General features: G+C 41.5%; 1 protein-coding gene across 4 annotated transcripts in view; it reads left to right on the top strand.

Annotated features, from left to right (window-relative positions):
• Positions 1-25,374, top strand: part of ARHGAP24 (Rho GTPase activating protein 24) — a 209,276-nt gene that overhangs the window by 168,252 nt on the left and 15,650 nt on the right. For 3 of the 4 annotated variants that reach the window (XM_071555764.1, XM_071555767.1, XM_071555768.1), the window contains 2 exons: positions 5,556-5,678; positions 18,012-18,219. In XM_071555764.1, coding sequence (XP_071411865.1) covers positions 5,556-5,678; positions 18,012-18,219 — 331 coding nt within the window. Of the gene's footprint in view, positions 1-5,555; positions 5,679-8,542; positions 9,898-18,011; positions 18,220-25,374 lie in introns of those variants that run through there. The other variant, XM_071555765.1, reaches the window with a different exon arrangement.

The raw sequence follows: 25,374 nt of genomic DNA, 5'->3' as shown, positions 1-25,374 counted from the left end.
AGTGAGTCCCAAGCCAGTAAGACATTAAAATCTCATTAAAATTCAGCTGTGTTCTGGAGCAGCTCCTTCTTTTGACCTTGCAAATTTCAACCTGTGATCTGACCAAGCTTTGTGTGGTCAGGTTTTTCCACTGGCCCAGCTGGAATAAACTAAAAATGCTTTAGTGTTTAAACTCATCCAACACTTCGAGGGCAGTTTGAAGGACAAATTGTCCTATGTCATCTTTGAAAGACACCTATGAGTGGTTTTCATTGGACCTGGGGGACCCAGGGTTCATGACCTTAGGTGGTACCAGCAGAAGAGTTCTTACGTTTTATTAAAATCAGGCTAATTATAACAGCTATGATAGATTTTCTTGTCTCAGCTGGGGAAGATGGATCCCATAGTTGGCAGTGTTAGATATGTGGAAGGCAGATGTGTGGATTTCAACTGTCTTTGAACTTAGCTCATCAGTCTGTCAAGTCTGCTTAAAGCAGCAGTAGTTAGTGTTCTGTTACTATCAAGGTTGGATAATAGTAATTTCTGTTTTGTTCTTAAACAAGGAGTTTCATTAGTAGAAAAAGGAGACTAAGGTTATTCATCTTGTTCTCTGATATTCTACTGCGCTCTGCAGCTTGCAGAGATGCTTTCTGCTTTGGATTAAAAAGTCTGAATACAAATGCTTTAAAATGAAAGTCGATAAAAGAAAATTCAGGTGGGTTTTCCCAGAGAAATAGGTTAAATATGTCACTTAGTGTGCAGTTCATTTGGAGAAAAGGTGGAAAATTTAAGAACCCAAAGTGTAATGTGGAAGAGTAAGGATTCTACCATAGTTATTGGTGTTTTGTTTGCAAAGAAATACTAACTGGAGTCCTGACCAGGAACGAGAAGTTACATAATCTGAGCAGAGAAGAGCATGCCTGCTTCACTGCACATGGAAATGCCACTTCTACATCGAGCTGCACTTGAAAGATTGATGCAAAGCACAGATGAGCAAATTTCTGAGTTGCAAACAATTTCTATGGAGTATTGGTTGCATAAAGAGCAGCTCTTCTACCTTAAGACTGGTGCAGTGTGAGGCTTCAGATTATATAGGGAGGTGTGGGAGAAGAGGGCACATGTTCAGTGCACATGTGCTGCAGAAACATGTTAATGAACAGTAGCTGGAAAAGAATTTCAGACCATATCACAGACTGAACTATTTTAAATAAGAGCTAAAAAAAAAAAGAAAGTGAAGTGAAAACAAAAAACTCCTCAAGCAAGATTTTAAGAAATTAATGTCTGAATATCAGCTCCTAGCTTTTTGTAAGTATATGGCATCATTTTTTGTAAGGTGATGAGTAGCCAGGAGTTTCTATTTGGATACCATATGGAGGTGCGTTTTAGTGTATTCATCTGAAACATCAGAAGTCTAAAATTTTACTATTTAGCATTTTCCTGAGGAAACAAATGCAAAGCATCCAAGCAGGAGGATGTTTCTAAAAAATCCCCAGTGAGTTCTATTGTAGGGTCAGTCTGCCTTTCATATTCTTTCAGTTCCCAAGCTGAGAGTAGTAAGGTTTTCAGAAACTGTGCCTAAGAGAGGTGCACAAGGGAGTAGGGAACTGCTTCACTTCAAAATTTCAAAATTGCTCCCCAATTACTTTTTTTTAAATTATTGTTGCAATGTGAATATTCTTGTGAGGTTGGTCATGACATTCTCAGCTCAGAAAAATCAGATTAATCTTAGTTTTTGATGTTCCTCCTGGGAGAAAATTCTCTTTTAAACAGTTGGTATGAATTTAATCCTTTTGCATTCCATTCTCAAGAATGCTGGAACTACTGTTTGCAAGAACTCCAAGATGCTTTTAAAAGGACAGGGCAGTATTTCATTCGCAGTTTAGCTTGGGTGTATTCAGGTAAAGGAAAGGTCTTGGGTAAGACAGGAAGAGTCTTCAAAGTAAAAACACCTTTCACGGTTTCTGACCCTCCCTGCGCAGCCGAATTCCAACATGTGTGCTCATTTGCATTTAATTGATGGGCGATAAAAAGTTGGAGAGCTGTCGAGCCCGGTACTTCAGGAAACAATCCCCTTTAAATGCAGTCTCCACCTCTTGGTGCCTGTCCGAGTGTGTGGTGTGGTGCTGCAGGAGCAAACGCAGGCTATGCCCTCTCCTCTCTCCTGAAGAGTGAATCCCTGCAGGAATTGGCCTCTACATATTTTAAGTGTGATGGTTTGGAGGGGAATTATTATGATTTCTGCATGCTGGCAAGTGTTCTTAAAATCCCTGGGCTTGCTGTGCCGGAGGGGCACTGGCTTGGTGGCAGCATCAGCCTGTGGGTCACCGAGCCCCCGGAGCGGGCAGGATGGAGCACTGGGGCATCTCCGGGTCATCGCTGGTGCCAAAGGGGCAGGAGGAGACATCTGACCTGTGCTCAGTGGAAGGTTCATCATGGTACTGTGGCTGTTCCACTGTTTCCACTCCACATGGCTGTTATGGATAAATTTCTCCTTTAAACAGGAATAAGTTTCTGATGCTGCCAAGAAAATAAAACAGACTAGGGTTTGGATAGGACTGCAGGAATGATGGTACATTGTAGTTTTGAGACTCCAGAAACTGTAGACTCAGTTGCTGTTGGCTGGAAGAATCGGGATGTACACATCAATTGTGTGAACAGCAGCTGTTCATCTTGAACATACCAATCAGCTTCTCTGGTCACGTAGCTTGGGTTCTGCTCCATCCAGGTCCTGTGACACCTGTAAAGTAATGAAGGAGAAAAGATGGGATAAAACCCCAGAATTCTTATTCCAACCCCTTGAATTGGCTCTTACAAGCTGACCACAAACACAAAGGGTTAGGCATTCCTTGGACTGTGATTGCAGGAAAGGAAATCCAAGCACCTTTTTCTCCAGTTGATTGACTTTATGGCAGTATCTGTGCTATGAATAGATGTCTGATTTTTGAGATTGTGATCTACTCATGCTTGATTCTACTCATAATATTAAAAGGAATATAAAATGCAAGTGGCGATTCTAAACAGTGACTTTCAGAAGTGTCCTGCAGACCTACTGAAGATTCAGAGAGGTCCTCCTAATTCTGCTTTTGTTTTTCTGATATTTCTTACCTAAGCTCTTTTCCTAATCATAGTAATTTCTTCTTGTCTGTCTCCCTGATCTTGTTAGTTTTGTGTTTACAATATAGCCCCACTAACATTTTTAGTGCAGTAAAACACACATCCAAGTGCTTTTGTATCCCCAAAAATGTTCTAGTGAGGCTTCAGTTAATGAATAATAGCTACATTTAATACACAAGTTGGAGAAAGCTGCAAGATTTAATATTGTATTTTGAAAGAAAGGAATTGAATTTCAAAGTAGACAGATCTAGAATTGCTATAAAATGATGCAGCTCCGTCTGTTAGGAATGCTTTGCTTTCTCATAACAAGGTAATGTAACCAAACATTATGCTTTCCTTCTCTGCAAAATTAAACACAGATTGATTGTGTATTGGCTGACTGGGTGTTTACCTGAGTTAGTTTAAATTACTGCTCTGGAATTCACACTGTAAATGAATGAGCTAGATTTCTGGGATTAATCCACTCTATCTGGAGAACACCCTCCAATTTGTCATAACATGATAACTCAGCAAATGTTACATTATCTGCTGAGTAAATGCTACATAATCTGCTGAATTTAAATATCCAGGCTATTAAAAGAATATGGAGCAATCTGAGAGACACCTAAGAGGAGGAATATCACGTGTCCTCTTTTTTGTTGTTTCTTTAGTAAGAAAATCACATGACCACTTTTTTTTTATTCCTGGATGTGATAGGTATTTGGTGTATGCATCTTTTTCGTTCCTTTTTGTATGGCACCTTACAGGATCCTTGTCCATTAATAAAAGAAGCTGCACTAGAGTAATACAATAGGGTAAATCATTTTTCCAGTATTTATGAGCCACAAAAGGACTCAGCTATGGCAGATGTTTTTTCTTTCTGCTGTGTTTATTACTATTATATTTATAACCTGTGACAAGATAGTGAGATTTTGTGCTTTTGTGTGTTTATTTTTTGGTATTCTCAAGATGAAAACAATAGGTGATACGTAAATTAGGCCACTGTAAGTAAATTGTTGGCAGCAACATGTCTCCTCTGAGTTTAACTCATCTTGATATTTCTGTAGAGTTGACATGTAAAATAGCTTCATCCCTACTATGTCTTTGACAAAAAAGTAGCATTCTTTGGACTTTTAAGCTGTGGTATAGTCCGAAATGTATTGGTCATTACTTGTTTGGATGTTATTTTCAGGAATGTACTGTATGGAACGGCTGTGGAAAAACAGAGTCTCTGTTTATGTCCAAGTTCAAATTTATGTTTTGAATAATGCTGTAAACCTTAACAGTAAGTCTTCATAGAATCTTCCCATGTCTGGGTATATCTGACTTTTGCATTCATCAGGTTTCATTTAAGTCCCCTTTACAGTTGTGTGCCATAATTCTGTAAAGTGTGGACTGAAGGAGTAGGTTCATTCCAAACGGTTGTGCCAGAAAGTCATGATTGGATTTTCCAGCCCTTAAGAAACTTCTGTTTATAAACCTGGCTGTTTCTATGCCAAACACTGAGCATGGCACTCTTCCGAAGACCTTCCAGGATCAATGTTCCTGCTGTAATGAACAGAGATATTTACTTTAGATATGACTAGGTTAAAAAAATGGGAATGTAAGAAGCTAGAAAGAGATAAACACAGGACTCAGGATTTCTAGGTGCATTGCATTTGTGTGTGAAGTACACGTGCCTGCCCTTGGTGGCTCAGTGAAAGAGCTTCAAAATGCCACTCCCTTTCTGGAAAGATTTCCCCTTCTGTCGTGCTGGAAAGGGGGCTTGAATCTCCGTGTTTTCTTGCACCAACACAGTACCCATTAGAATGGAGGTGGAGCAGTACTACTAGTCTGAAAACCTGGAGCTGTGGCAAGCCAAGTTCTGGTTTTGACCTTCTTAGTGTGGGCCCATCCTTTGAATAAAGGATAATAAGGCAGTGTGTTCCTTTTTAATCTAATGCTCAGCCCCGTCCAAGGCAGTGGGTTGTACCGTGTCAGCTGCGAGCGTTGGCTGCCTTCTCCTTAGAGAGTCACAGCCACACTTGGGTGTATCAAATGTTACTGCCATGAATGTGACACATTGTGTTCCTGAAAATAAGAATGGAGTCATCCCCACTTGTTCAAAGCACCCTTATCTGTCTCTGCATTTATTCTCTCCACCACAGTACAGTAACTGCTGCAAAATTTCCAGCACATGTATCAAGTTACAGATTAGTGTGGGCCCCTGTGGTTCTTAGAACAGCATGGGGCTGTTTTTGTTTACTGATGACATTTATCCTCTCATTTCCTTTTGGAAGCATGACAGCTTCTCACTGTCTGATGGGGAATGTACTTACAGGACCTTCTTTTCATGCCATGTCTGACGATAAACACTCCGCTTCAGAGTATCTGTGTCTGCTTGTTATGGAGGCACTGTCAGTGCTTCCAGCAGCCAGACTGGCAGGAGCTTGGCTGGGCAGGAAGACAAAAAGGTTTCTAAGTGCAATTATCTTCTTTTGCAGGAGGAGACCGAGAGCGGATGACAGCTAATCATGAGACCTACCTCCTTATGGCGAGCACGCAGAATGACATGGAGGATTGGGTGAAATCCATCCGCAGGGTTATATGGGCACCATTTGGAGGAGGTGAGTCAGTGAGGGAACATGCAGGGATCCCAGAAGCACAGACACTTAAGGGTTCTTCTGTTGTCTTTCAGTCACAGCCAGAGTTTTGAAGTGTAGAATGGTCTAGATACTTCCAGAAAACTGCAGTAACAAAACCCTTTGTTTTCATTTGCAGTGCAGGTATTGGGCGTGTTTCTGGGCAGAAGGTTTAATAAAAGGCTTTAAACTGCCTAGAAGCACTTCCCTTGATGAGGATGGCACATGATAGTGTGAGGAGAATTTTGCACAGAAGGTTGGTCTTCTGTGAAATCAGCTTTCCTGCAGGGAGAGGCAGGGTAATTCCTTCAGTCACCAGCTGAAAACCATCCGTGTGTTTCATAAATGCCTGTTATGAGAAGCTGTCAGCGATTCTTCTGCTAGTGACAGCTAACACCACTAATAATAGTATTATATAAAGCTATGCCTCAGAATATTAGCACTAGCAGTAAAGGATTTTGATTGGCATGTCCAATGATTTCTAGTAGTACTGGATCAAAATTTATTGTCAGAAGTCTCTTTGTCTTTTTAAAAACTCTCTTAATATTGAATGGGCTGCAAATTATTATTTTTATTGTGGTGAGAGGGTCTGTATTATTGTAATACAAGTGTGATTGGTACACTTGCACAAAATCTCTCTGTACGTTAATCAGTCTGTTCCTTGGAGCTCTCAAGTCTCTTCAGTCCAGGCATAGAAGTATTTTCCTACTGTGAAAATGCACCCATATTGCATCAAACAATTGGTCTTGTCCGCAGTTTGCTGGAAAACTCAGGAAGGCAGGATTGTCTGTGCTGTTTCATGGCTGGGAAGTGCAGTTATCACTGAAAACTCTGATTGCTGACTGCAAATGTCTTTTCCTCTACTGCCAGGTAGACTATAGGACTGAGGAGGGAGAGACTGAAGGAAACTACAATTTTAAATAAAACTTTTCTTGTAAACCACCCATCTTCCTTTATGCTTTATTGAGGTCATGGAGCTTTTAGAGAGGACTTCGGCCTCGCTGAGAGACCTGGTCAGCTAAGGGCCTGCCTGGCATCTTTGAAACATGACTGCCTTCTTTTTGGCTCCTCCTGGGGAATTGTGCCCTGGAAAGATGTTGCAAAGCAGTCATCTCACTGGGATTTGGCCTTATATATTAAATAAGCTGGCACAGTTCTGAATCTGGGTTATGTAGGCCTTGCAAAAGGATGCATAAAAAAATAAAAAAAAAACAAACCCCAAACCCTACAAAGTGAAAGGTTTATCTTAAAAGACGTGATCTGCTACAGGCATATTGAATTGGTCTGGGAAGAGAGAAGGTACAAGGAGTACAGTCTTCTGTAATTAGGCTAGGTAAAAATCTGCTTTTTATTAGCACAAAGATTACCCGTATACAGCGTTCTCTTTGCAGAGCAGGCCTGGTGTTGAGTGCCTCAGCGTTCTCCTACTCCAGTCCGGCAGCAGCATAAACTGCTGTGGTGACAATAAATTTGGGGGCTTAACAGAACTGGGTTTTTCAAAAGAGTGTCTTTGTGGTTTTTTGCACTTGGCTTCCAACACCACAGTATCTCTCTGTGGCAGATAAAAAGGAAAGGCAGCCTTGCTGTTCTGCAAGAGGTGAAGTCTCGACTTGTTACAGGCAGGGAGCTGAGATGAGGTGAATCTGTTTCTAGCCCAAGCCATGCACGCACCTGCAAATAGAAACCAAATCTCCCAAGTCTTGACCCTGTGCTTTCTTCACCAGCTCCTCATTTGCTTTTGTAGGGCAAGAGCTATTTCTGAGTTACAGCTGGGAATCCTTCCAACCACTGTGAAAATTCTCAGGACACCATCATTGTTGTAGGAACGTTAATACCAATTACTGAAGGAGGCACCTTTCTGAAGACCTTGCATGCTGATTTGCATAAAACAAAGCGGGTGCAATCCTCGCATTACTGTCAGTTCGTTTGTAGTTAAAACACTTCGAAGCATCTTCTTGCATTTCCTATTGCATTTCTTGAGCAAATACACTGACTGACTCAGGGTTGTTTGTCTTGGAAAGCAGTTAACTTCCTGGAAAACGTGAGAAGAGATGGAACTTGGGCTTTAGTGTTCATGGAGAAGGTTTGACTGTGCTAATAAGGGAAAAACAGTATCGTGGGATTTGTCACCATTAAGAACCCTGTTTTTAGCATGTCCCCCATTTTATTAACTCTTTAAATTGATAGTCTGAGCTATTTTAACAAGTCTAAATAAGCCCTGTTAACTGTTTTGTAATTATGAATGTTGAGACACACTTGTGTATTTGTTATCCTTTTGCTACATGGATGTTGCTACAGCTGCTGCAACAGTCTGACCCTTCTAAATACAGGCACTTCTGGCTTAAGTTGTCTTAAGAGCCTGCTTTTGTGAGCTGTAGCTGCTGGAGTGAAAAATGGGTTTGTATATTGCAATAGCTGTAAACAAGATAGAGAAAAGTTGCAGTCAGATGATGGAGACTGGCCAAAAACAGATAATTACTTGCAACACAAAATTATTTCAGAGAGCTAATTAATCAAAACACTAGTTTTGTATCAGCTTCCTGAATTTCAGTACTGAAGGGTAAACCTCTACAGTTTGGTGTCAAAGTCAAGTGCCACTTTGAGTAATGTGAATTTCTTGGTTATTTTAAGCATTGTAAGCAAGCTGTGTGTGTGTGTATGTGTGTGTGTGTATGTGTGTGTATGCACACATGCAACAGATGTGTTTGAGTCTTGGTGAGCCACTAATATTTAAAGTTTGTCTGGCAGTGGGAGAGGACTCCTGGTACCAGAGCAAGGAGCTTTGTAAATGATTAACCTTACCATTAAATTGTTATTTGTTAACCTGTGCTAGAAGGGGAAGGCAGGATGGGGGCAGGTGGGAATCTTCTAAAGTGATCAGAAAACAGCTTGGTTTTTTGCACCAAAAGAATAAGGTGACTGTGAAAAAAAAATCTGAAAGGGAAAAGAAATGTAAATGAGGCAGGGTATGTAATGCCTGTTTGCACATGAAATTCCCTTCCTGATTAGATTAAAAAGGCAGTTTTTTACAGAGCCTGCAACTAAGGGGGAGGGAGAAGGAGCATGAGCATTTTTTAGCAGGGGTAGTAGTGTAAGGTCTGGCACCTCCTGCAGGAGCCAGGCACAGGCTGCTCGGTTTTCCAGCAGCCGCACATGACAGCCGCCTGAAGTCAACTCAAAGTCACCCGGAGGAGCAGCGAACCTGCGCTGCGGCGGCTGCTCCGCGTCCCTCCCTGCACCTGCTGCGCGCAGACGGCAGCGGCGGCAGCCCGGCTGCCATCGCCTGGCGCGGGGCCGGCAGCGAGCGAGCCAGCGCAGCATCCCCGTCTGGAGGCACGTATTCCTCAGCAGCTCCAGGATCCTGTCAGCAAAGATGCGCTGCCGCCGCATCTGACGCGCCTCTCCCGTGAGAGCCTCTGGTAGTTCGAAGGCAATAAAACAAGCGAGAAGCCCACGAGAGCATCACACGAGGAGCTGGGTATATAAAAGGTCTTTTGAAAGGAATCTGTTGTGGACAAGGAGCTTTTTGGGCGAAGGGGCTGTTGTTTCTGCTTCTTGGTTGCAGAAATAAAGGGTGCCAGCAAGGAGTGTCGTATCCTGGAGGATTCTTCAGTGGCCTTTTTGGTATTGTTCTTCTTCCCCTTGCACACCGCAAAGTGCTGACCTTATCCTGTGGAATTAGAGACTCTACCACTCAGCCCCTTCTTCCAGCTGTGGGAGGAAGAGTTCTTTCTCCCCCTCCATCTGTGCAGGCACTTCTGTTTCAATGGAAGATACATCTTTTTTCTGAAACTCTTTTGTTGTGACATTGCATAACAGGCAGTTGTCTCACCGCAGGAAATAAAAGAAACGAAAGGAAATAGATGGAAGGAAATTGTTCCCCAAAGCAAAATTGAAGCAGGGAAGAGAACATTAAAATCATTTCAAGCCCTACCCAAGATCTAGAAGACCACAAACCTCCTAGCTCCAGAGGAAAATAGACTATTAGAAAAACTCCTCAGCAGTCAATAACGATGAGCAGTTGTGGTGTTTCGTCTGGATGCAGCTGGTAAAGGACAGCTCTGGAGGGACGTGGGGGCTCTGGCCTGTATGATGCCTGAAGACAGAAATGCTGGAGTTCGCAGCCCAGGTGCCTTAGCAGCAGCTCCTTTCATTCCTAAAACTACTTATAGGAGAATTAAGCGGTGCTTTAGTTTCCGTAAAGGTAGGTCCATTCTGTCACTGTGTTCTGCTTTGCTAGTGAAGTCATGGTTTTTGAGAAGTCAAGGGGGCTGTGTGTGCAGGGGAGAGGAGAGTACCGAAACAAAAGGCACTAAACAATGCAGATGCCAACATTCCACGAATGATTTATTTACTTCTTTGTTCATTTGTTTGTGGCTGGCCAGCTGATACTGTCTCCTCTACATAATAGCCTATGAATGCTGGAGTGAGCCTGTTTGAGACAAGATTATTGCAGTGCCTCTGAGCAAAATTGAGTGAGAGCACTGAGGAAATCAGACGTGTGATGCTCTAAGTTGACTATTTGTCTGGCAGAACATTAAGAAAAAGAGTTTCTGTTTGCATTTTGTCTATGTGGGAGGGAGGGGGGTGCGAAGAGAGGGAGCAAAGCAACATGATAAATGTTCATCTGTGCAGAAGACCGAGTTCTTGGTTTGAGATTTCTGATGGATGGAAATGTAGCCCTACAGTGCACTGTTCTGATGACAGTGCTGCATTGCCACTTCATCGTGCTGCCCTGCAGCCTGCATTTGCCTTTTCATCTGCTGTGTAGATATGTTTAAAGCAGGTTTCCTTCTGCATTACACATACTCCTGTTGAAGCAGAGCATGGCAATACTCAGGTATGGAGGGCAAAGAGGAGGCTGGATTCCATAATCTTATCAGCTCTAAACACTGGAATGGAAACATGTGTCCAAGAGATATGACAAGTGGTGGTAAGGTGCCACAGCGCTTGGGATGGGTAGGGAGAAACTGTCTCTATGACAAAGACAAAAACTTTGCATGAGGGAAGAAGAGGATATTGGTGCTTTCTTAGAAGCTATGCTGGACTGAAGAGTCCAGCTGAAAGGGCTAAACTGTCATGTTGTTTTGAAGTGTGAGAAATTATTTTATACTGGGCTTACACAAATTCTATGATCTTTTTGTCCTGCTCCTTTCTCAACTGTTCTCCATGCTGCTGTTTGCCCTTTTGCAAGACCATGCAGCTCTTTGCTCACAAGCTGAATAGTGATGGAGTGACGTCATTGCTTTTGAGGGCTGTGTGAGCAGGCAGTCAGGGGCGATGTCTTGGATCGAGATATCACAACCTGTGAGGGGCTCACTGCAGAACTACTGCAGAGACTGGCTATCACCTGCAGCTGAGATTGCACTGAAAGCTGTTTGCCCCCTGTGCCCCCCTCCCCAGGGCCCTTCATTGCTAGAGTTCAGTCCTGCTGGAGACTGGCCAGAAGGATGTACATGGGGTTTGCATTTCAAGGTGTTGGTGCGAATTAGAGCTGCCAGTGCTCCGTTTAGATGCTTAACTATTTGAGAAATGTTTGGAAGGTGAATAAAGGATTAAGTGATAATTTTGCAGACAGCTGCCTTTGTGCCTGGGTACTGCCTTCTCTGCTCCAAGAAGAGCTTCAGCTGTTGATTCTTTCCCCATGTGCTTTGACACACAGACTCTCCATGTCTAAAACTCCAAGTGAAGCTGCAGCACTGGGGACAGAGGACAGAATGACAGAGGTGATGCTGCTAGTCTGCTTTCCTCTACAGATCATTTGTTTCAGTTGCTTTCTGTTACGCGTTTCTGTCAAGAGTGTTGTCAAGGTCACTAGATCAGACCTGCGGAATGCTGGGGACATGTTTAACTGTGTCCTTGTCCTGCTGAAGTCATCAGAAAGATGAACATTAACTGAACTTCCAGACAAGCTTTTATTATAGTTGCACAGGCAAATTAGGATAACAACACTTGTCTTATTAATTGACATACCAAATTGCTATAACCTCATTTGCGGATTGTATACCTAGGTATAAAAAAGGGCAAAACTAACCTTCTGCAAACCTAGTCCATACGTTCATAAAGTAGATCAGTTAGTGTTAAGCTGTGCAACATGATGCAGAAAATAAAATTAGCAGGGAAAGTCATTGACTAGTCATTGGAAGGGAATGATGATACATTTTGGTTCAGGCAGAGATATGTAATGATCTTTACCAGTGACACCAGGCATAGAACCCTTTCTGGAAATCCAGATCAAATTACCATTGGGATTGGCACAAAAAAATTAGATGTCAGATTTGTTTGGAGGTCATGTCATAGGAGTAGTCAATGCTCAGAGGGCAACTTGTGAACAGAGACAGAGCCAAGCATCTTTAAACTTCCATGTAGAGAAGATGCTCTCTGGTTAAGTACCACCATGGAGCCTCCTGGGAAGAACATGCAGGGTAAGTGAAGAAAGCATTATCTGAGGGTGGCATGCAGTGGTGAGAACATTCAGTAGGATGGTGTATTTGGGTGGTCAGAGTCTTGAAGGAGGAAATGGCATTGACTGTGGCCAAAGAAATAGTGCTGAGAAATAGTGCCTGATGTCATCAACTGTGATAAGTTCCCAGTGATGTTTTTAAAACGGCCTCATTTCCTTTCCTGTATCTAGTTCTACTTTTATTCCAGAGTTGTTTTTTCTAAGTTGGTTATTTGGGGGTGCAAATATTTTAAATCCAAGGCAGGTGTTTATCTTGCTTTATCTACATGTTGGCATCACACTGACTGTGGGGTAGGAGAAGGTTTGAAGGAAAGAAAATTATTCAATCAGGAAAAGAATTCTGCTGCCACTGTTTTTTGTGGGATTTTTCCTCTCCTGTACATTACAAAATTCTGTAAAGAACAAGAAAATTTTCCCTACCTTTGATCCACTCAAAACAGCACTTATTGCTGGGGAACATCTGTGCAGAAAGCTGATAGGAAATAATAATAATTTAAAACTGCATATTAGGTGTTATGCAGCCATTACTTTGTGTTATTCCAGGACCTTTGTTTTCAGCCCTGCTATTGAAAGCCATTCATGGGATCAGTTGTTTTCGCTGTCAGTGAATTACTGATGTAGAATTGAGAGTTGCTTGAAATTCTCATCCTGATCCTAAGCTGAGTTCCTTTGACCTTAACTGACCCTTGCTGATCAGTATAGCCCATAAAATCAGAACTTGTTTTGGAAGCACTGGAATCCTTTGCTTCCCATTGGGAGAACACATGTACAGGTGAGGCCGTCTATGAAGGAATCAGCCCTCAGTGCTTTTTGCTCTCTGAAACCTTCTGGCTCACTGAGTGCATGTGGTGCAGTAGAGCCAAAGCATCAGATGGCCTTTTTTGAGCTACTCCTTATTTCAAGCCGTTCCTTAGGGAGCAAGGTGACAGAATAGCCACCTAGATCATCTTTTTTCTTCCTGAATCAGAAGTTAGTAGACTTGAAATGTGACCCCTGCCTCTGCTCAGTTAAGTGAGGAAATCATTGACTAGTAGTATTCTTAGATTTTAAAACCAAACTCTAACTGTGAATATGTGCCATAAAAATACCACAGTGCTTTCACAGCTCTTGAGTTGACATATGCAGAATTTGCATATAACACTAGAAATAGTCTTTGATAATGTTTCTGTGTATCTGTTAATCGTGGAAATCCAGTTGCTCATGGTGTTTACAAAACTTCTGCCACGGGAATGTTGTAGTTAATGAATAACTGCTCAGCATGCCCTTTGCTAGCATGTGATTTTCCTCTTTGATGCTATGCGTGATCTTCGCTTAATTGGATATAGCTTTAAAGACCTAAAAGTGCTCTCTGAAAAAGCAGTTCTGCTGATTAAATCTAATGACTGGTCAGAACTGGAATTCTGTACATTTTCCTGCCTTCCCCCAGCTGTGGGGAAGCAAAGCTGCTGCTATGCTGAATCTTATGCTTTCTTGTTAATTTATGGCACCCTGTCCAAGGATAAACAAATGACAGATCAGCTCTTGGCATCTGTGCATATGTGGATTTTGGAGACATTGAGAGTTAGGAGTACAACTTGGGTTTGGATTACAGCATGAGTTGTGAGGGCTCTTTTATTTCCTCCACAGAGATGTTCCTGTTTAGTTACTGTAGTGGAAATTGACTTTTAAAAAACAGCATGTAAAAGTATCTCTGTAATTTTGATTATGTTGTAGTCTCCATAACTTGGACTGTCTTTTCCTAGAGGAGGTGCTAGTAGTTACCAGTTATAGCTGATAGTGTTCACCATTGGCTCTGCCAGCCTCAGAGGTAACTGTGTATTTGCAACTACAGTTCTTCATAGCATTGCCTTTGCTTCCTTTTAGTCAATGTCTTAATCTTCATAAACTGTTCATGTGCAGTATCTGTGTAGTAGTTAGGTGTGACATAAGAGGGAATGAAAGCATTAGAAAGGGACAGTGAAAGGAGGTGCATTTTACAGGGCAGTGGTCATGGCTTTTATTCCAAAACAGTGAAAAATCCAACAGGCACCAGAAAGATGATGAGCAAGGTAAAAGCTATGACAACATGATGTGGAAGCAGAGTTCTTGTGCTTCTACCACTTCTGCCCCTGGCAACAGAGTACTTTTGCCAGAAGGCACCAACAAGTCTGTAACTTGAAGTCAATATTTGTGCAGGCTTATCATGACTGATTTCTTTCATGGCCAAATGCTGCCTGGTGCAGTGTTCTGCATTTATTAGGTGGAGGAAATGCTTCCTTTGGAGGAGTTCAGCCTACACTTTGACACCAAATCAACCCTGCCAGTGAATTCCAGTGAATTCCAGTGCCAAACAAATTGGAGAATGCAGAAAGTAGTAAATGATGACTTCAAGGTGTGATGATTTTTCGTGAGACTTAGGTCTTAACTTTAGGTTATTGCGTGGTTGTCTGAATTAACACATTAGCTATGAGTTTCCCAGAGCTGTGTGGAGATCCTCATGCCTGAGAGGTAAGTATGGTTTTATCACCATTCATGTATATGGGGAACAAAGTCCCTGAGGCTTTCTCTGCCGTGTAAGGATGTGGTTCAGACTCTGTGCAACTGTTCAGAGGATTGTGTAGGATCGGAATCAAATCTGTTAAATCTGAGACAACTGCTCTAGTTACTCTGTCTCTCCTTCAAGCATTCCTAGCTATGTGTATTTTAAGTGTCTCATTGAAAGTTGCTTCATTTACAACTTCCCTTATTGTAGACAGTAATAGAAACCACTCAGTGTCTACACTTAAGGGATCAGAACCCAGAAATTTTAGGCTCTGATGTGGACTAATTTTTTTTCCTCTCCACCACATCAGGTCTTATTTTCCTTCAGATAACAGGGAGTTTTAAGGTTTTCTTCATACAATACCTACAATTTGCTGCTACAATGCAGAATCAAATTTGTCGTGTCCATGTATTTAATCTTTGTCAGCTTCTGTGTGTGAATCACTTGTTACTTTCTATTTGTCCTAAAAATAGTGTTTAATTCTAGTTACAGACATCTTGATGCTTTATGGTTGCATCCTGTTTTCAATGCATTTTGTGTTGTGGCACATCAGCAATTTATAATAATAATATATGGCTCCGACTACAAAAAACCCCTTATTCTGATTTTATTCATTATCTCTTAGATATGCTTTGAAAACCAATTCTAAAACAAACTAAAAAACAAAGGCAGCATCCAAAAAGGTATTTATAGGAAGTGATGTGTTTTGACTGCACTGTCATTATTGGTATGAATTCCAAAGCAGTCTGCAAATGTGAGCAGCAATATGCACATTACTAATTAAAGACAGTTAGCATGGTGAGAAGAAAGTATAGACAGTATGACAAGGCTTATTCCTACTAACTGTACTGTCAGTGGGCATGAGTTGTGATTATACATACATTGTAATTGTATAATTGGAATACCCTATCCTATTTTGTTTGAAAAGAGGCAAAATCCCTTGTGTTTAAAACTGAGAGGTCCTCATGAGCTCTTGGAAGGAAGCTCAGTCTGTATTTTGATAGGATAAGCTGGAGTTGGATGGCCAAGTCCTACAACTAAGAAGGAATAACCCAGGGAAGCAGCTCTGCAGAAGGGACCTGACTGCCCTGGGGGATAGTAAGTTGGGCATGAGCCAGCAGTGGGCCTGGTAGCAAGGAAGATTTGACAGAAGTCTGGGCAGTAACCAGCTAGAAGAAGGAGGGAAGTGATTAACCTCCTCTGCTTAGCATTATTTACACCAAATCCCACATATTGTGTCCTTAAAAAAAAACAGAACAAAAACCCCACAAAACCCAGGAGGTGGAGATAATGCTGAACGGAGTTGGGCAAAGGATTACTCAAGTGCTCAGGAGCTGTACCACCTGCCCTTTGAGGGAAGACAAAGCAAGTGGGGCTTGTTCAGCCAGGAGAAGGGACAAATTGGGGGGTACTGAACAGCAGCCTTCTCATACATTAAGGACTTGGAAATCTCCAAGCTCCCATAATCATACAGATTCCTTAACTGACTTCCAATAGACTTTCCTCCTTAATTCCATTCCTCTCAGAAGAAGGGTCTAGCAACTGGAAGGACTGTGTTGACCAGCTGCAACCCTTAACTCAGACAAACACAAGAAACCTGAATTCAGTTAGTATCCTCCCATCCGCATAGGCAGTTTGTCGGAGGCACTGGGAAGGTATGTAAGAATGAAGAAAACACGCTTTAACTCCTCTGCCAGACTGAAGAACCCAAACTTTGCAGACACCACATCAGTCAGTATTCTTTTAAGCTTGACTCACTATGAAATTTCAGAAATTCCCTCTTTAATTTCTACTTGTTGGGCTTTGTACAACATGAAACAAGTAAGCTAATAAAGAGTGACTGTGTGATGTTAATTCCCCTTACTTACTGCTGGTTTTGGCATCCACAAGTGTGGGTACCATGGAAATCATAAAATAAGTTGCTCAGCATCTCAGGAGACTTTCTGTATGTCCTAGCAGGACATCAGTTACTCTCTGCAGTTATTTTCTGTGCTGTAGTTAAAAATAATTACTTTTAAACACAAACTGCAGACCTTCAGTGTGATCAGCTTGACACTTGCTCTATCATGCTGGAGCATGTGCAAGGCAACTGTCCCCCCTACAGCTGAGGTGTAAGTTACCTTTCTGCTAGAGGAAAATGTATGCATTGAAGCTTACCCTGAAGGATGCTACTTTGGCCTATGGATTCTTAGCCATGTCATTGTAATTTATGGGTGAATGAAGTTTTGGAGTCAAAATCAAAAGCTGACTAGCTCAACTTTGGGCATTCTTTAGAAAAAGCAAACCAAACCAACTCTGTTCTTGTTGAAAATTTTTAAACCAGCAGGAACTGTATGCTCAGTGAGGGGCACACTTTCACTTAATGCCTTTTTTGTTTGTTTGTTTTTAAGTTTATAGTGTATGTAATTGGAAAAGTGAGGTAGAGGTAGTTATTTGCTCTTTAGTTTCTAATCATGACTGCCTTAGAATGATTTAGTGTCTTGCTATATATAGAATTTGAATTGCCTTGCTTCAGCCCCAGGACTCTTCAGCAAATGGTCATCTCAAGAGAGAGCTTCCATCACAGAGGACATGGCCAAACATTGTTGTGATGCTATGATGGCCTGTTCTGCACTTTGAAAGGGAGAGTCAAAATAAGCTATGAGGGGTATCTTGTCTTTTCAGGGCTAGCAGTGATAGCCTCAGATCAGGGTTGAAGGTAATTCTGTCAGAAAACCTTTGTGTTCTTCTGAGGTGAAGGGTGAACACAGGTTTCCTGCCATTTGTCTGACATACTTCACCTGTAGTGTCAGGAACTTTTTTTCGTACACAAAATTTATGGATGCTAAAGCAGGCAGTGATAAAGCAGCTGGTAATATATTACAGGAATGATCTTTGTTTATATTGAAAAATAAACTGGTTAAGTAGGAGCAAAATCTGGAAGTATGTTTTTAAATCTTTTACCCCCATGTGTGAAACTCATACAGAAAGTACTTAATTTTAATAGATAATTAAGCATTAACCAAAGAAGATAGAGATATAGATCACTTCTGAATCAGAAGTTTTGTGACGGAAAATTGTGTTATTTCTGCATTTTCTACACTTAACGGTCTTGCAGATAATTAATGGTGTTTTATTTTAAATAATGGTTTTGAGTATTGTTGTAAAATACATCAGCACTGTATTTCCATAAGAGTATCTTAGGTGTAATTAAGCATTTTATTCTTAAGAAAGGAGGATATTAATTGCCCATGCATTTAAATGACATGTAACTTGTGTGCATTGCAATAGAAGGCACAGGCTTCTCAAAGTTTTTATGATGTTCAGCCAAGTCCCATCTTTATTTTTGGTGCAGGTATTTTTGGCCAGAAGCTGGAAGATACTGTCCGATACGAGAAGCGCTATGGGAACCGCCTGGCTCCTATGCTGGTGGAACAGTGCGTGGATTTTATCCGACAGCGGGGGCTGAGGGAAGAGGGCCTTTTCCGACTGCCTGGGCAGGCTAATCTTGTCAAGGAGTTACAGGATGCATTTGACTGTGGAGAGAAGCCTTCTTTTGACAGGTAAAACCCTCCAGTCGTTCCCCACTCCCTGAAGCCTGGACAGGGCATGTTGTGCTGTGATGGCTGACCCACAGTGCTGTAAAACACATGGCAACAACAGATAGAATGACATGTTTTTGTAGGTTTTTCACTGTGTTTCCTATTATTGCTCTAGAATGTCTTCTTTTTTTCCCTGACTTTGATGTCTGATTTCAAAGCGTTTCTGCAGAATTTCCTTTTGTGAAAAGCTGTTTAGGAGAAGTATTGCTAATGGTTTGGCTTAATCAAAAGTATCTGGATTACCTTGATCTTAATATCATTTGAAATGCACTGGCGATGCTGGCATTTATTCAGTTCCACAAATGAAGAATTTCTCTTATCGCCAATCTCAATATGTTCTGTTATCTATAAAACTGACTGGAAAGAAAGTATACTTTTATGTATTCCTTTCTAATGTTTGACCTTTGGTCTTATAATTAAAGTCACTCTGATCATAATAACAAACCTAGATGGTTTTGAGGGTTCAGCTCCTATTTGTGTTCCACTATTTATGCAGTTTTACAAAGTTAATGAGAGTTTCTGGGCCAAGGAAAACCTAGTCCTGTTCACACAGCTGTGTATGACTAGTCTTCGGTAACTAACTTTTTGTGCTCTTTTCCTATAAGAATTGACAGCAGTAGTCCACATAGGCAGAGTGTGCAGTCAGAGAAACTGAACCAGTGGATTATGAATGCCACGTAAACTTTTCAACTCTGATCAGAATTCATACGATGGTAATGGAATTCCAATTTAAGAGACTGTTAAACAGTGTTCATCCTCAGCATGTGCCCTGAGTAACATCTGTGACACACCTCCACAGTGAAATCAGGATACTTCACTCCAATGGAGGGTCCAGCATGAACTGCGAGGAAGAGGCAGATTTCATTTATTATGCGGGACCAAGTAACAGGAAGGAAAGTATAGCTTGATCTTTTAGTACAAAAACATGTCATGATTTGAACCTGATTGCTCAAAGGCACTTATATCTCTCCATTCCCTATGCTTGTGAAGTGAGCAAAGTTGTTAAGCATATGGGTTTGTGTGTCATAGATTCACAGAAGGCAGACACCTGTAAAGCTCTTTCATCTTCAACAGTTTCCTCACTTTAAAAGAAAAGTCAGGAATTTATAATGCTCTGGAAAAAAGAATTCTCTTCCTATGAGGTTTATTAGTTTCTCATTCAAAGGTGAGTTAGGATAATGGACAAGTAAATTGCTTTAAGGAGTCAGAGGACTGTGGGAAATGACAGTGTTAGCTGATAAATGTTTGTAGCATGCTCAGTTACTGTTCAAATAGCATGTAGGTTAATGAAAAATAGTAAAGAAGCATCTATTTGGTACATTTCCCTTACTTGGATATTAAAATAAATATTACTGATCATGTCTGTCTCCACCAAAGACACAAGTAGGCGAAGGGCAGAAACAAAAGGTTATTCTTTGCTGTGCATGTAAGCCAAAGAATTGTGGAGTAGATGCTTAAGAAAACAGACCACCCCCAGACTCCAGGAATATGATGTACTGAACACCCTGCTGAGAGGTGCAGCTTGAAGGAAGCGCACAAGTTCTAACTCCTCAAACCAAATGAGACCAGAGCTCAGCCACATTAATATTTTTTTATTTCAAGGTTATCTACCAACATCTGTAGCACACACTAATGAGCCCCATGAACAGGTATGCTAGCTGAGCTTTAGCAGATGAAAACAAGAAGGGATTTTTTGTGCTGCTGCTGTGAAGAATGCTCATAATTTAGACTACAGCAATTAGAAACATCAGCAGGAGCTGCCTATAAACTGCTGGTCCTGCAGTTCTGCCTCTGAAGCTGAGAATTTATAGAACACTGACCTTGCACATCCACATGTGTTGTGAAGGGGACGTTTCCTGTGTGCTTTTTCACATTTGAGTTTGGAGAGGTGTGATTTAAGTGTAGTTATGGTCCAGAAGTCAAGCAGACACAAACTGTGCTCTGATCTCTGCATTGTTTCCATTGGGAATCTGTTTTTTTTCCTCCAACGTTTTCTTCCATTTGTAAACTCTTGAGAGGAAGTTCATTTCACAGTGTTTATAGAATGCCTATGTGATATGGTAGTATTTGGGGGTAGAATCTCATTGTGCTGAAAAGCAGCATGATCGCCAGGTTTGATGCAACCTGTTTGGCAAGTTGAAAAGTGGCCACAATATGAAAAGTGCTGTAGAGAAAAACATACATATAAATTAGGCATCCATGCTTACTTTCTCTAGTGAACCTTCAGATCCACTACGTTTATCTGTAATATATGTTACTATTAGTCAGAAGTCCCATAGTGCAAAGGCTGGCTAGGTTCTTTTTGTTAAATTTACATTTAGCCCTTTCTCATACATCAATAGCAATAAAGGTTTTTGCAGTTCGAGCAGAGCTGACATTTTTGTTCATGGGGCATAGAACACAATGCAATACAGGTCACACTTCCTTACTGGTGCTGGGTCACCGACTCTGACTGGGAGAAAGACTGGCTGCTGTCATCAGTGTTGGAACTAATGCAAAGAGCTGATGTTTAAGGACTTTGCCATTTTTCATCCCAACATTTTTTCTGTGCGTGTTAGTCAAACAAAGACTTCAGAACAAGTGAAGGTACTTTGAAATGTGTGTGTAGCCTTGTGTATGTTTGTGTGATAAATTGCTGTTAAATAATCTTTCTCTTTATGCTCTCTTAGCCAATTCAGTAAAACATGTAACATATAGAATTATAAGAAAAAACCAAAGGTAAGACCATACAGTCATGGTTAATACTTCTTTAAACTGTCATCTCTGTTTTAAGATGGTTGCACACCTTAAAACACCTTACAGGTGTTGGGAGATGCAGTTCACAGGAACAGATCTGCTCTTTGGCCCAGAGTTGAGCTGCTGTCCATGGCTCTGTGGACACCCTGCCCTTCTGACCTCTTGCCTTCCTATTTGCACCTCTTTGGCAAAGAGTGCCACAGAACAAACATAGCAAATTTGAAATAACAAGTAAAATAGCTTTGCTCAAAAGAAAATGCTTTGAAACACAAAACATGTCTGACAAATGGTAGCTCTCAGGTGAGTTAGCAGCTGGGTGTTGCAATACTGAAGTCAGTTACAAAAACGCAGAGTGAGGCCACAGCAAGTCAGAGAGTGGCAGAAACCTTCATGTATTAATTTGATCTGGATCTTACAGTTGGAATAAGATGCAAGATGTTGAAGAATCATGTATGAGAATGGAAGCAGTATTTCTTTAAAATTTCTCAAACTCACAGACTCAGAAAACCCAGTATCTGATCTGAAACATCCAGTGTACCCCAGACCCCCTTGTATGAAAACTGGAACATCATCTTTTCTTGCAGTCTTGGAAAAGGGAGGTGCAGCTGCTACCACTGAAAACTGCTGAGGTCTTTTGTGTGAAGGAAAAAAACCCTCAAAATCGTATGTCAGCTTAAAACAAAAAAATCAATAAATACCTTTCTCCCTCTGAATGCCATCTGCACATAATGTAAAATTTGCTATAAGGAACTAACAGTGAAATTAGGCGGGCACTCATTTGAAATATCCTTCGTGTTTCCAGTACAGCTCCACCTTGGTGCAAAATTGCCCCTTCCAAGGAGTCCATTTTGCTTGTCCTTGGGGTATTTGCTTCTCTTCTTGTGTAGCTTATATTTTACTTATGAAGTCCCTCATCTCCTTTGCAAATCATGTATTTGTCGTGATGCAAACTGAATTATAACCATTTGTTCTGTAAAATTAGCATAGAGAATGTGTCGCTGCATAAGGAAAATAACACAGTGATTTGTTCTACAACTTGTACCTAGAAGGGGTGAAAAATTGGATTTCTCTTTTTGTATTCCCTCTTTCCATATGCTGTTCATCATAATTACTATGAGGTGACATGCAAGCTAAAATGGCTCACAGAGAAAAAAATATTTGAAAAGTCAGCAAAATAAATATTAATAAAATAATGTGAATGATTGATGTATGTGGCTTGGATTTTCATAACTGTCACTGATGTTTAGAGCTTAATAGTTCAGAAGAGCTTAAAAATTACATACCTCACCTGCCAGCATTTGTGTGCATGCACAAGAGAGAAGAAAAGCACATAAATGCATATTTAGCAAAACAAAACACTACATTCTTTTATGGATATGAATGCCTCTAGTGAAGAATGCAGTACCTTACAGGGCGAAATGTTACTGCTCTAGTCACCATTGCAGTCAGCTGAGAGAAGGGTACATAAGTGGCAGTATGTTCTAGCTGGCAAATGCTGTTATTTACTGGAGCCAAGAAATCCAGAATGTAGAACTGGTATGTTCCTGTGTATTTAATCACAGGGATTGTTGAAGCAAAATAAGACAATGATGAGCATAGTAATAATGTGAGAAGTGAGAAAAATAGAAAAACAGAAGTGAGTGCAATCACACAGCACCTTCAGGGTGGACAAGGGATTAGACCCAGCCAGCATGGGTTTAGGAGGGGCAGGTCCTGTCTGACCAACCTGATCTCTTTCTACGATCAGGTGACCCACCTGGTGGATGAGGGTAAGGCTGTGGATGTGGTCTATCTGGACTTCAGCAAGGCCTTTGATACTGTCTCCCATAATATACTCCTGAAAAAGCTGGTAGCCCATGGCCTGGACAAGTGTACCCTCTTCTGTATTAAGAGCTGGCTGGAGGGTCGGGCCCAGAGAGTGCTGGTGAACGGAGCTGCATCCAGCTGGCGGCCAGTCACCAGTGGTGTTCCCCAGGGGTCTGTGTTGGGTCCAGTCCTGTTTAACATCTTTATTGATGATTTAGATGAGGGGATTGAGTCCATCATCAGCAAATTTGCTGATGACACCAAGTTGGGAGGCAGTGTCGACCTGCTGGAAGGCAGGAGGGCTCTGCAGAGGGATCTGGATAGACTTGAGAGATGGGCTGATTCCAATGGGATGAAGTTCAACAAGGCCAAGTGCCGGGTCCTGCACTTTGGCCACAACAACCCCCTGCAGCGCTACAGGCTGGGCACAGAGTGGCTGGAGAGCAGCCAGGCAGAAAGGGACCTTGGAGTACTAATTGACAGGAAGCTCAGCATGAGTCAACAGTGTGTCCAGGTGGCCAAGAAGGCCAATGGGATCCTGTCCTGTATCAAAAATAGCGTGACCAGCAGGACCAGGGAAGTGATCCTTCCCCTGTACTCTGCATTGGTGAGGCCACACCTTGAGTACTGTGTTCAGTTCTGGGCCCCTCAGTTCAGAAAGGATATTGAGATGCTGGAGCGGGTCCAGAGAAGAGCAACAAGGCTGGTGAAGGGACTGGAGCACAAGTCCTATGGGGAGAGGCTGAGGAAGCTGGGGTTGTTTAGCCTGGAGAAGAGGAGGCTCAGAGGTGACCTCATCACTGTCTATAATTACCTGAAGGGAAGTTCTAGCCACGTGGGGGCTGGTCTCTTCTCCCAGGCACTCAGCAATAGGACAAGGGGGCACGGGCTTAAGCTCTGCCAGGGGAAATTTAAGTTGGATATCAGAAAAAAATTCTTTCCAGAGAGAGTAATCAGGCATTGGAATGGGCTGTCCAGAGAGGTGGTGGATTCACCATCCCTAGAGATTTTTAAACACAGATTGGACGTGGCGCTGGGTGCCATGATCTAGTAAATGGACTAGAGTTGGACCAAGGGTTGGACTTGATGATCTTGGAGGTCTTTTCCAACCCAATCGATTCTATGATTCTATGTGACATCCACAAGGTGAGAAGGCGCACATGCACAATTCTTACTCTCCTCCAGAAACAAAAAATGTTTTAAAATTTAGGTGAATGCAACTAGAAATCACTGTTTATAAACATATTTCTTTATTTTACAAATACAAGTCTATATGTAAGAATTTGTAAGAAGCAGTTAGTTTCCCAAAAGGAAGGGGCTTTATTTGCTTCCTACTGGCAAAATGCAGTGATCCCTAAACCCCTCATATTTTTATGTGGAATGAAGTCTTTACTAGAAAGCTAGTTCCTGCCAAACACAAATGGCCTTAGGCCTGTGAAAATTCCTGTTTATTTCTGCCTATTCCAGACTTTCTTCCCTGATCCTCACAATCTGCTCATCAGCGATGCCTCTGGAGGAACTTCCATGTCCTTTCCAATTCCAGCCCTTTTTCTAACCAACTAACAGAAATAACCAGTGCACATGGCACAACCTAAAGACCTAGTCTGGCAATTAAAAACACATTAGGAGACGCATTTCTATCTAGTATGAGGCAAGGTTCATTAAATCAGTTTAATTGATGTCGTGTTGTGTTTTTAGTTGGTTTTGGTGTCCTCAGTGTGTTTTTAGTTGTTGGCAATGAATGAGCATTTGTAGTTGCCTTGTGTGAATTTCAGTTTCAGAAGTGGTTGGTTTGTCAGCTCTGATTTTTTTTTTAAAGGTCGTCCATATATTTCATTTGTCAATGACCAATGACTTCTTACGTGGTCATGGTCACCTTTAAGAAAGGATGACACTTACTATGGGGAAGATCTGAGAGTGTGGTTTTTTAAAGCATTCTTAGGGTTGCACGATTTGTGGCTTTCTCTTCCAGTAAAGAAGAATGGGTAGGTTGGTTGTGGTGATTTTCATGTTTTACATATGCTTGCAATCCCTGCAAAAATCTTGAAGAAACTTAACATCCTTTCTGAACAATCTGTTACATGATAAAATAATTTAGCAGCATATCTGCTGGAGATGGTCGATCTTTTCCTAATGGGAATGCATCTGTTTCTTAGGCCTCTGCCCACCTTACCTGAAAGGACTGTATCTGAATGTTTAAGGATCTGTATTTTTCTGTGTAATTTTAAAATCCTTCAATAGGGTTTGTCCTTCCATTTTTGCTGTCTTCATTGCTGTTTCTAAAGCATCACTCTGTAACCTGGATGAATTGGCTGCTGTTACAATTACTGCAGTGGATATCTAACTTGGAAAGAGTCTGCCAATCTTCAGTATTCCTTGTGGACCCTGGAAAGTAGCATGCATTGTAAAGATCATGAGCACAAGAGCAAAGGAGTAGAATATATGTCTGCTTTATTTCTCTGTCTAAACCAAAAAATAAGAATTAAGATCAGTTGTTAACTTCAAGTTGAGCCAGATTTCTGCATCAGCAAGGAGAGGAGGAGAGAGCTCAGGGCTTAAAATGGTAAATGTTTT

Source organism: Pithys albifrons, chromosome 5 (genome assembly GCF_047495875.1).
Source record: "Pithys albifrons albifrons isolate INPA30051 chromosome 5, PitAlb_v1, whole genome shotgun sequence".
In the NCBI taxonomy this organism is placed as follows: domain Eukaryota; kingdom Metazoa; phylum Chordata; class Aves; order Passeriformes; family Thamnophilidae; genus Pithys; species Pithys albifrons.
Note: the sequence above shows the minus strand (reverse complement) of the source record. Positions and strands in the feature narration are given on the sequence as shown.